We start from the raw sequence: 12,101 nt of genomic DNA on the forward strand, positions 1-12,101 counted from the left end.
ATAGATGAGCCTCCCATTTGTAATGTTTAGACAAGAAACTTGGCAAAGAAACTACAAAATTTTATTCACATGCAAGTCAAAACAGTAAATTCTATGATAATAGAGTGTGTGATGTTTGCTAAGGAGTAGAAACTGGAATATGAATGAAGTTTTGGGCATGCTATTAACATACTATACTTGACCTTGGCTGTGATTTCTTAGATGTGTGTAGCTTTGTATTGAAATGCTGCATGGTATGAAGGCATAAGTCATAAACAATCCCACACCAGTTTGGAATTATGATTAATAGGGTGGTATTTATTTAAAGGGGAAAAACCTTACAGATCACCATCCCAGACAACAGCCCTCTGCACAATCAGGAAGGAGTCTAGTTGCCAGAAACAGAGCAGGAGAGCGTGAGGAGGGAAGTGGCCGCTCTTTTTAAAGAGAGAGACCACGCCCCAATGGGCTGGTATCTCAGCGGCTATTGGCTGGAGGAGCTGAAGGACCTCCCGCAACAATGGTACTATAGGCAGGAGAACAATCTGTGCCTTTTTCCTTTAATTAACAATCATGCTTTACAGATACTGGTATAGACACATACTTGAGCCCACATTGTTCAGAAAAAGAAGTAAATGATGTTTCTTATATGGGATATATTAGTAAGGAAAAATTAAGAATATGCTTGCTTTCTGTGTAATAGTGTGAAACAGAAACATGACTATAATCATGACTAGCTGTAGGATTTAAGGATTTAAAGGGGATGGAGGCAGTAAGAATGGGATGACAGTATGTTTAATCTTCACTTCTAAAACCATTTTTATTTTAAACCAGTGAATTAATTCAAAATATTTTTTGAAATATAAGCATCACAAGATGAAAATGATATGTTTACAAGTTGCATTGTTCTTTCTTAAGATTGCAGAGACTTAGTATGTCTCCCTTTTATATAAAATATTGTATATAGAGTATAGCTTCAATATCAATTGTATCAATATTTACAATAAGCACACACAGATGGCTTAAATTTAACTATGTGAAACTGAAGTGTGATTCCACTCTTTATGCTGTGAATATAATTGGTTAATAAAGAAACTGATTTGGGCCTATAGTAGAGCTATAAGGGAACAGAGCTAGGCACTGAAAACTAAACTGAATGCTGGGAGGAGGCAGAGTCAGGGAGAAGCCTTGGAGCCACCATTGGAGACAGATGTGCTGAAACTTGGCTGGCAGACCTTGTGATGATGCACAGATTAATGGAGATGGGTTAAATTAAGATATAAGAGCCAATAAGAAGCTAGAGCAGTGATTTAAATAATACAGTTTCTGTGTGATTACTTTGGGATTAAGTGGCCAGGAACTAACTAGCAGCCTCTGGCCTCCTTACAACATCAAAAAGAGAGAGAGAGAAAGAAGAAGAGACAGTGGAGGAAGGGTGAGAGAGCAAAATGGCTAAGGAGGAGGAAGCTGGTCCTCAGCCTTTGTCCGGGGGGGTTGGGGGGAGAAGGAGAAAGAAGTGGATAAAGGGAAGACAATTGGCCTTTGAAAGGAGCATGTGGCAACATAGAAGGGGAAACGTGGCAGGGTTCAGGGGACGGGAGAGGAGTCAGTGACTTTTAGGACATGGTCAGGACAGAATGTTCAAGGTCCCAGTCCCCGGATAAATGGGAGTCTGAAGTTACAGCTACCCTAGCCAACAAGACCTGGGGCATGGGGCACTGGCTACAGAAGGATGGGAGTGCAGAACCTAAAGTTCACGGGTGTAGGGGAGTTCAGACCATTTGTACATATGCCAGCAGGAATTTTCACAGAAGATAGTAAAGTTGAGTTTCTTCCCGTGGCCGTCTTGACTGTTTCTCAAGAGTATATTGAAGACAGTCCTTAGAGCATACGGGAATCAAACATTAGAAAGCTCTAATTTGAATAGATTTTGTAAAAGACACCCAAAGGGTGTTTGTGGATTGGGCTTAAACCTGCAGCTGCCAGCTTCACAAGCCTGTGTTAAAACCCAAAGTCTAAATCTGTCCACTGCTATAGGCTTGGGTTGAGGGTGGGTGGTGGGAGGTGCCTTTTTGCAGAACTCTCCTGTACAAAAGGTTTCATGGAGCAAAGACAATCTTTGCTCTATAAACAGGATAGTCTTGCCCTGGTATGGCAATGTCCTAATAGTGTATCTCAAGAGTAGGCTCAGAAGAGATCCTGGACCTCTATAGACTCTACTAGGAGCTGCGGGCTGCGTTTCTGCCACCCGGCTCCCAGCTGCATGGCTAGCTTATGCCCCAAAATAATTACACGGAAACTGCATTCTTTTAAACACTGCTTGGCCCATTAATTCTAGCCTGTTAATGGCTAATTCTCACATCTTGACTAACCTATATTTAATAATCTGTGTAGCACCAGTCTTACCGGGAAAGATTCAGCATGTCTGACCTGGTGGCTTGTTTCATCACGTCTGCCCTGGAGAGGAGCGGCGTGGCATCTGCCTCACTTCCTCTTCCTCCCAGCATTCTGTTCTGTTTACTCCACTCACCTATATTCTAACCTGTCAGGCCAAGCAGTTTCTTTATTAACCAATGACCTTCCTCCATCAATAGACAGTGACTTAGAATGGGTTACTTACTGAACCAAAATTCATCCATTCTGGAGGAAAGGGGGCCTAAAGAAAAGAGTGGATTCCCAGGTGGCACTAGCCCATAAGGAAAGCTTAACTCTTCCTGAACAATGTACTAAGATGAAAGGTATCCATACTCCAATATTAAGTCTCTCCACTGATGCAGCAAGCCAAAACAAAACAAATTAAAAGTAAAAGACCAGATTTATCAGACAAAGCATTCCAAGGTGACCTTTCTTGTCCCTAGAGATGGGAATAGGAGATGGGGATAGGAGACTGGAAAACAAAATCACATGGCTGCAATCAAAAAGGTGGAATACATACCCTGTTTGCATGGTCTTGAATAGCTCCAGGAGAGCAGCTGTTGCTTGGCAGACTTTCTTCGAGGGTGGGACAGCTGAACACTTACCGTATGTATGTGTGTCTGTGTGTATTTTGAGACAGAGTTTCTCTGTGTATCCTTAGCTGTCCTGGAACTTCCTCTGTAGACCAGTAGTTTTGTTTCAAACTCAGATATTTGCCTGAATCTACCTCCCGAGTGCTAGAATTAAAAATGTTTGTCACCACTGTTGAGTTTTCTTAACCACTCTAAGATCCACTCTTTGTATAAGGATGACAAATGAACATGGCAAACATTCCTCAGCTGGTGAGTAGAAGCAAGTAAGTCTTTCCATATAAAATTACGATACAGATTATATTCTTAATATAAATTTGGAGGGTGTTAGAAAAAACAGTCAATAGTAATTTTGTGCTGTAGAATAATCACTGTACACTGTAAATATTTGTCTCTGTGATTGGTTTAATAAACAAGCTGACTGTCTAATAGTTCAACAGAAAAAGGTTAGGTGGGAAAGCCAAACCGAGACTGCTGGAAAAAAGAAGGGTGGAGTGAGAGGAGATGCCAGGAGCCGCAGATGGAGCAGAACATGCTGGAGGATGGGTAGAGTCACAAGCCACATGGCGGAACGTAGGTTAATTTAAGTTATAAGACTTCTATTAGTTCTATTTAAATTAGAATTAGCTTATATTGTGTTTTTATTTTAGAGATAAAATCATTAAACTCAAAAGGACTAGTTAGGAATAAATAAGCCTAAGCTACCAGATGAGCATTTATAAGTAATATTAAACCTCTGTGTGAGTATTTGGGAGCAGCTGCAGGAAAGAAACATGTACCTACAGTTATGAACCACTAAGGGCCCAAAAGATGATTTAGCAGTTAATTGTACTTGGAGCTTTTCCAGGAGACCAGAGTTTGGTGTCCAGCATTCAAATAGGTGGCACAACATCCTGTAGCTTCAGCTTTAGGAAATCTAAAGCCCTCTTATGGTCTCTGCAGTACCTCTGCTCACAGTTACTCTACTTCACACAGGCAAACAGATAATACAAATATACTTTTCAAATAATAAAAATTTTAAAGAGTACCCTAAGAACTAGCCAAGGACTTCTGAAAGTTAGGGAAGGTTCAAGGCCTAGCTTTGAAATTTCCAGTAACTACTGGCATACACACAGGTGTCTTCTCCTCTAAAGTAATGATTGTATGGTTATGAAGTTTGGGCTGTCCTTCAATCCCAGTCACCAATAGTGAAACTGAAATTAGACCTGATAAGTGACTGAACACACTTCTCACATTGATCTGTTTATAAAAGGTGATTTAATAAATGTTCTTTTATTGTGTTTCTTGGAGTATTTTCATTTTCTGAAGATGTCAGCTGTGCTAGGTGAATTTTTAATTTTCTACCAGCAATGTTTGTTATTATTCTTACCTTTTTATTTGGCAAGATTACTCAGGGAAATAGGCAGAGTTCTTAAATATGCTTTAACAGTTATGAAATAGTTCCCCTAAGAGTTTAGGCAAGAATATATCACAATGAGTCCACAGAATGCCATTTTCATCAGGAAAACACACAAATTACTTTCATTACACTTACATTAAGGTTAACAGAATATACATAACTGTAAAAAATAAGAAAACATGGGTTAAAAGATGTGTTCTTATTTTCTGTGTAATTTCAAATATCAAGATGGAGTGAGATGGGAGCAAGGAAAGCTCACACCCACTAGATAAATCCAAAAATTTAAGCAATTTCTTACGCATTCTTACCACAAAGCATAAATCATGAAGAAACGTTTAAAATGGAGAATTAGCTTATTGTGTTTTTTTTATTTTAGAGATAAAATCATTAAACTCAAAAGGGCTAGAAACACTTTATTGATGTAAAGATACAAACAGATAGTTGTTGAGAAGATATTTTCAAATTATAATCATCAATAAAAGTTTGGACAAACTTCAAACAATTATTGTCATTGTTAATTGCTCTATAATTAGTTTCTCTAAATCTACATTTACAATAACATTTGTTATTTTTATCAAGTTATTTCATAAAGAAATAACTAATGATATTTAAAACTCCATAGAGATAAAATTAGTGTCATCTCCAAAAGGTGATTTCAGAAAATATTTTCAAACATCTTAAGATACTTTATCTGTTGCCACAGTAAATCTGTGAAGCACTGTGCGGCTTGTTTTGTTGGTTCTCCTTTACACATGGAGATACAGACTCAGTCCATTTAATAATTTTTCCAATGTCATTTGCTGTGCCAGAATAGCACTAAGTAAAATTGATTGCTGTATTTATTTTATACAGTCTAGTACCTGACACAGAGTAGCAAGAGTAAGTCCTTATTATAGTCACTGAAAGATAATAACGAGGAGAATCCACCCCGTCACAGGAATTTTAAAGCAACTGTAATATTTGCTCTCTCTTCTTTTATGCAGGAAATTGCATGAATGAAACCACACGAGCACTTCATTCACTGTCCTTGTAAATTTGAGTTGCTGAATGAAGGGGCTTTGCATGATGGTACCATCTGCTCAGATATGAAATGATCCATTTCTTGGTCTTCTTTACCCTCCAAATGGTTCCATTAATCTAGTTCACTGTAGTGTTAGTTTGTTGTGTTGTGAATAAAATCTGTCAGCATCTGGTTAAAACTAACTTTCTTACAAAAGTTATTGACATCCCAACATTAATACTGAGCAGAAGATCCACACCTTAGTTGACGATTGATAAACTGACCTGTATTTTAGATCTCAAAAATTGTGGTTGGTTGCATTGCTTGAAAACCAGTCACATGACTAGGTCAGTAACTGAATAAATAGCTCAGCCAGTGCTGAACTGATGATAGTGACAGAAATGGTAAGTCAAGTCATTTCCTGAGTTAATTTCTAACAAGTTAGCTACAACTAGAAATGTGATGAAATATCACAGACACATTTTTTTTTTAGAGTTGATAAGAAAAGCTCATTAAAACAGAGCATTTGTATCATCACTAAGATGAACACTCTCAAAAGTTATTTATGGTAATGCATGGATGAGCAAGTTAAAAATTGCCATTCATTTAACTGGCATTAATGTCCAATTAGTAAAAGAAAGTAAGACATCTCATGAACATATCAAGGACCAAATGTCTCACTTAAACATTGAACAGCATTTGTATTGTTTTCATTTGAAAAAGAAAATATTTAATTTTACAGGAAGAAAGTATTGAGAAATACATTCTGTTTGCCTTGGTCACCTTAGATAAATATTGATTTATCTAAACTTTCACCCAGGTGATGTTCTCACTGGGGCACAATCTGGAGAAATGTGAAAATTTCACATCTCCTTGACTGACATATTAAACAAACGATTTACCAGACATGTTTAACTACATGTCCATAGGAGAAAAATGTCTTAATTGGAGCTCAAGACAAACCTCAGAAATAAGATTTGTCAAGCATATGTTCTTTGTCACGTCCTCTCTGTCTGATATTTGAAGAATATGACAAGGGACTTACAACACTCTGGTGTAAGTCATACCTATTGTAGAGCCTTGCCACAACGGAACTAGAAACAGACATGAATATAATGACAAAAACAGTTATTTAAGTAAACTGAGTTTACTCACATGATACAGAAGAGCAACTTTTGTGTATGTTCCTGTACCATTTAAGCCCAGAACACAGTCTGTTATCAATTTAAAAACTACCTGAAGCCAGAAATTTTGTTTCGTAAGTGTGCCAATTACATTTAAAAGACCAATACAAAATAAACTATAATGAGTGTACACTCTCACAATGAATAAAAACCACTAAATGTAAGCACCCTTCCCACAGCAATAGACACACATGAATATTCTTGAGCATTAGACCCTCCAACACATTTAATTATTACTCAACCGCTTTATCCGTGCCACCTCTTTATACCAGGCAGAAGGGCAGAATGTTTACAAAGAAATCTCAGCACTGGATAGTTTCAGTTGCCTGCGCCACCATTTAGACTAAAGAGATGATTTCTTTTCACACGGTCAATGCAGTTGTCAGGGTCATACATGGGGGTCTACTGTCCTTGCTGCTTCTGTCCTGGAGAGTTTGGTTTGCCAGAGTTCTCTCCAGGACGTTGGGCAGGAGTGACAGGAAATTGAAATCCGTACCCATTGTATCCATCCAAGTAGACACATTGAAAGAAACTGATGGGATCTAAGGAAAAGAGTAGAATTTTTGTTACAAGTAGGACTTGGGCAGCAACAGAGCAAGACATTGAGATTGTACACCACAGTAGACTAACTACTCTCTGACTAAAGTTAGCCCTCATAACTTCTAGACAAAACTAAACTTCATCGTGCCTTGGGATCTTCATGCATAAAATCAAGATAATAGAAATCATGATGGGAATACTGAAAAAATAAAAGAACCAACATAGGATGTGTGTGTGTGTGTGTGCATGTGTATGTGTGCGTGTGTGTATAAAATAATATCCCATAGAGTCTTCAAGTTCTAAAATAATGAATTGTTCCATTTATCTTAATTTTGAAGCTAAGAGCTCTACTGAGACAGCCTAGCACAGATAATTCAAGCATAGTACACAGAAAAGTGAAACCAATGTAGCATAGGACCAGTGAGATGACTTAGCCAGTAAAAGTGCTTGCTGTCAATCTTGACTAAGTAAGCTCAAGCCCCATGATGGAAGGGAGGATTCAACTCCTAATACAGTGTCTTCTGACACCCATACACTAGATCTCTATCCCTCACCTTCAACTAACTAAAAAAAAAATATGTTTTTAAGCAGGGCAGTGTAAATTATTGCATGAAGCAGTATGCAGAACCTGAGCTCTGAACATTAAATCAGGTCTCCCTGTAAGCAGCAGTGTTGAAAGGAAACGCCTCTCCTATAATCACAGATAAACTTCCTGATGTTTCACTATTTTCTAGCCTATCCATATATATTTTTGCCAACAATTCTAGACATTTTGCAGAAGACCAGGGAAGAAAAGGCCAAATTCGTATGGATGAAATGAAATGTGGCGGGGCTAGGGGGAAGCTGAACGAAGTAATACTTCCTCATAGGCTGGGCTCACAAATTTTTTTTGGCCATAGCCTCCCAAATTCTGAGGCTATAGGCACGAGTCACATTAATGGTATCCCCAGATTCCAGCGTTTAAAGGTAGTCTAGCCTCAATAACCAGGTTCTCAGAAATTAACCTGTTTTCTGTTTTGTTCTACTTTGGTGGTACAAACCCTCTTTTTCCAAAGCTGTAGTGATTATAGTAGTGTATTAGATGGAAGTAACAAAAAACTGAGGAGTCAGGGAGAAATGGCAGCATTGATGCTAAAATTCAAGAGCCTATTCATGACTGGTCTTTCCTTTTTGAACCCCAGAAGATGCAGGTGCTGTCATGGCATATGCATCTAACTCATGCTGAAAGAGCTTTTAATAAAAATATCACTAGCTCCAAAACATTTAGAACCTGCATTAAAGACTCATGAAGACTAGGATATAAAACTACTATGTTAAGATAAAAAATGTTGTGATATAATAAATTCCACAATTGGAAATCTGTGCTGAAAAGTATTTGACAATATTTAATGTGTTTATTTTTCTTTCTCTTTCAAGAAACATTTTGGTCTGGTCTGTAACAATTGCTATCCAGGGTCACTTAGTATGTGTCCCAGGATGGTTTTTGAATGCAAGGCAATTATCATGACTCAGCATTTAGAGAGCTAGTAGTAGAAACCATGCCTGGACACTTTTAATCACATCTTTCTTTGTTGAAATAATTTTAGATTCACATGCAATTGTAAAAAACAATACAGAGATATTTCACCCATGTTCACCCACTTTCTAATACAGACAAGATAAATAGGAAATTAATATTGATACAACCTACTTATTGAATTTCTAGTGCTTATTTATGAAATAAGAAACTCAACCATTGATGCAATTTAGTTGAAAATTATTGACAATGCTTTATCAATTAGAGAGCACTGCAGCTTGGATCATAACTGCTTTTTCATGAATTTTGAAATGGTATCTGAAATTATTACATCAAGACTGTTTGCATGCCTCCATTGTTCACAGTCTGATTTTATTAAGCATTTCAGGGATCCTCTTTCAAGCACTGCAGGCATGACAGTGTCACCAGCAACACTTGCAGCACTGTAGATATCTGAAGCTCTCCATTAATAAACCACTGCACCAAATACCTGCAGAAGGCATGGAGGAAGCCATGCAAACCCCACAGGAATTATTTTCTCAGCTAAATATTCAGTTGTTTACTTTAAAGCATTATGTGTGATGATCGTATTGAATCGTATTTTAAAACTGGTTGTTCTCGTCTTTCTGGTGAAAGGTGTGTGTGTGTGTGTGTGTGTGTGTGTGTATGTGTGTGTGTGTCTGTTTATCCATGATTTTTTGCTTTACCATCTGAAAACAAATGTTTAATTTGGAAGCACTGGGAAATTGGGACTCTTGAGCTCCAAGTGTTTGGAACTGCATGTGAATGCAGATTGGATTGTACAATCAAGGATCCCAGAAAACGACTGTTAAAGTCTTGCCAGGTATTCAGCGATATCAAAAGGAACTCTGAATCTTGGGAATGAATCTCTAAGCAACTGAATTGCTAAAATATATTTCTACATTTTTAAAAACTTGAGTTAGAAACATTCAGCCCCTCACTTCTATGGATCTGTTATACAGCAGACAAGAACTCACATTTAAGCAAGATTCTGCTAGAAAGCCCAGGATCAGAATTATGCAGAATGGTTTGTGATAAATGCCACTTCAATCATTACTTGGAGTTATCCAACCCTGTACCTCTTTCCTGACATAAAAATGACAAGTTTCTCTTTGGAGCATAAATGGTTCATTTTAAGGTTATTCTTCAGGTCAAAAATACTTTTTAGCTAAAAAAATCTTTTTTTTCCTAATATTGTTCATAGGAGGCTCCAAGTTTAAGTTCTACATGGTATTGAGAAGTTCGCTGTTTTTCTAATTTAACTATAAACTTACTTTTTTGCTTCTTTTGGGAAGATACATCATCAGTTACGTCTAGAGGAGAAAAATTGAAAAGGTAAGCATTAATACATGCAGAGATGTCATAGCATGCACATGGCTTAAGTCTTCTGTACATCAGCACAGTAATTTTTTTTTATTTTATTAGACAGGATGTCTCTATGTAACAGCCTTGACTGTTAGAACTATCTCTGTAGACCAGGCTTGCCACATACTCACAGAGAACCGCCTGCCTCTGCATCCTAAGTGCTGGATTAAAGATATGTGCCATAACTGCCCAGCACGAGCACAGTATTTTAGTGGCTGAAAAAATCCTTCTTACACACTTGAGGTTTTTATCAATTCAGATTTTCCATATTAAAAATGAGCTCACAGGTATAGAGAAACATGCTCTTGGCAACTGTACAAACAGGAAGGCTGGCCCTATTGGCTGGAGTCTGCTGGATGGGAACAAACTGGCCTATCTTTATTTCTTGATATACAGTCTTTGATGCTCAGATAGAAGATAGAAAAGTAGCATCTATGTAAATAATTCTGTCTCTTTAGAGGTTAATCAATCTTATGTATTGGAGAGTTTGTAGTTTTCTTTTAATAATTCAAAATATCACATAGACTATTTCAACCAATAGTTACTTCAGTGCACTATGGGAAAACAAAATTCTTCCTTTCTGGGTTTGGTGTTGTGTAGTTTGCTTATTCTTTACTTCTTTTCTGCTATCTTCAGTTTGTCACAACTGCTCCATTCTATTCTTGTATCCAATTGAGATCTAGTTTTTAAAACAGTGATGGTATGTGGCATTTGTCTTATTTCACTTAACACAATGACTTTCATGCCCATCCATTTTGCTGCAGATAACAGTTTGTGTTTTTTGTTTGGTTAATTGGTTGGCTGGTTTTGGTTTTGGCTAAATAATAACCTATTGTGTATATATGCCACAATTCTTTTACCTTTCATTTACAAAAAGGCATATGTGTTTATTTTGTGCTATAACTATGTAAATCGTACTGCAATTATTATGGAAGTATGGTATCATTTTGCGATAATGACTTATCACCTTTAAATATATGTCTAATAGTGGAATTGACAAAAGATGTGTTAGGTCTATTCTTAGTTCTAAAAGGAATGCTTGTATCATGAATTGCTGAATCAATTTTCATTCTCACCAATTTTATACATTTTCTGTAACACACTTTGATACAAACTGAAATCCAAAATTTATTTTGCAAGGCATGGGTATCCACTTTTCTTGCTGTGTGTTTGATTTTCAAAGCAATGTTTATCACAATTTTAATAAAGAACAGTGCCAGTTACAGAGCATATTATTCATAGTAAGAGCAACTATTGGACAATTTTTAGTATTCACAGAATAAATTATAAGTAGAAGAGAAAAAAAAGTGTGGTTGGTGTAGCAGTTCTCGAGTCAGAAGTTAGGAGTCATTCACAAGCAACAATGACAAAAACTGAAAAAGGTAGTTCCAACTCTCACTTTCCAGATAGTGACCTCTGGAAATGTTTCATTTAGATTAGACATTGAAAGGCACAGGGTTTTCTGAATACATATACTATGTGTGTGTGGTGTGGTGTGTGTGTGTGTGTGTGTGTGTGTGTGTGTATGCATGTGTATGTGTGTGTCTTTTCTAGGGTCTATGTTCCCTTCCTTGATTTTTTTCTCTTTATGAAAATTGTTTTGTTATAAGTGGCTTTTTTCTTAATTACAGGTACTTCTTAAGGAAATAATTCATTTCCAATCAATAAAGTGATAATTTGTTATTAAACATGATAATATTAAAGAACATTTCTGTATGTTAAACAATAAATTATTTTTTACTTGTAATAATGTCCATCTAACTTTTTTCAATATGCAATGAAACTCATAGTTTACAAAACTGCATGATTAGTAAAAGTAAATCTACCCTATAAATGTGGATAATTATGAGAAGAGATCCTAAACATTAAATTAATACAAATGAACAAAAAAGAGCAAAACATTGCATTCTTAAGAGAAAATGTGTAAATGAGCAAAGGTAACAGACCCACCTTTGTCTTTATTTGAAGCTGATATGTCTTTGGTGTCTTTGGAATCTTCTAGAGAACAAAAATGAAAGGCAAATCACAGTTGAAATTTTTGTTGTTGTTGTTCAAAGGAAAACATTCTACTTAAAGATTTTAATGAGTTACA

General features: G+C 36.7%; 1 protein-coding gene across 1 annotated transcript in view; it reads right to left on the bottom strand.

The window, feature by feature from the left end:
- Positions 1-6,157: 6,157 nt before the first annotated feature.
- Positions 6,158-12,101, bottom strand: part of LOC106144243 (triadin-like) — a 130,842-nt gene continuing 124,898 nt past the window's right edge. Inside the window, exons 12-14 of the mRNA XM_026787355.1 lie at positions 11,960-12,007; positions 9,919-9,957; positions 6,158-7,109 (exon numbers count right to left, since the gene is read on the bottom strand). Coding sequence (XP_026643156.1) covers positions 6,970-7,109; positions 9,919-9,957; positions 11,960-12,007 — 227 coding nt within the window. The 3' untranslated portion in view covers positions 6,158-6,969. The remainder of the gene's footprint in view (positions 7,110-9,918; positions 9,958-11,959; positions 12,008-12,101) is intronic.

This window comes from Microtus ochrogaster, linkage group LG9 (genome assembly GCF_000317375.1).
Source record: "Microtus ochrogaster isolate Prairie Vole_2 linkage group LG9, MicOch1.0, whole genome shotgun sequence".
Classification (NCBI taxonomy): Eukaryota; Metazoa; Chordata; class Mammalia; order Rodentia; family Cricetidae; genus Microtus; species Microtus ochrogaster.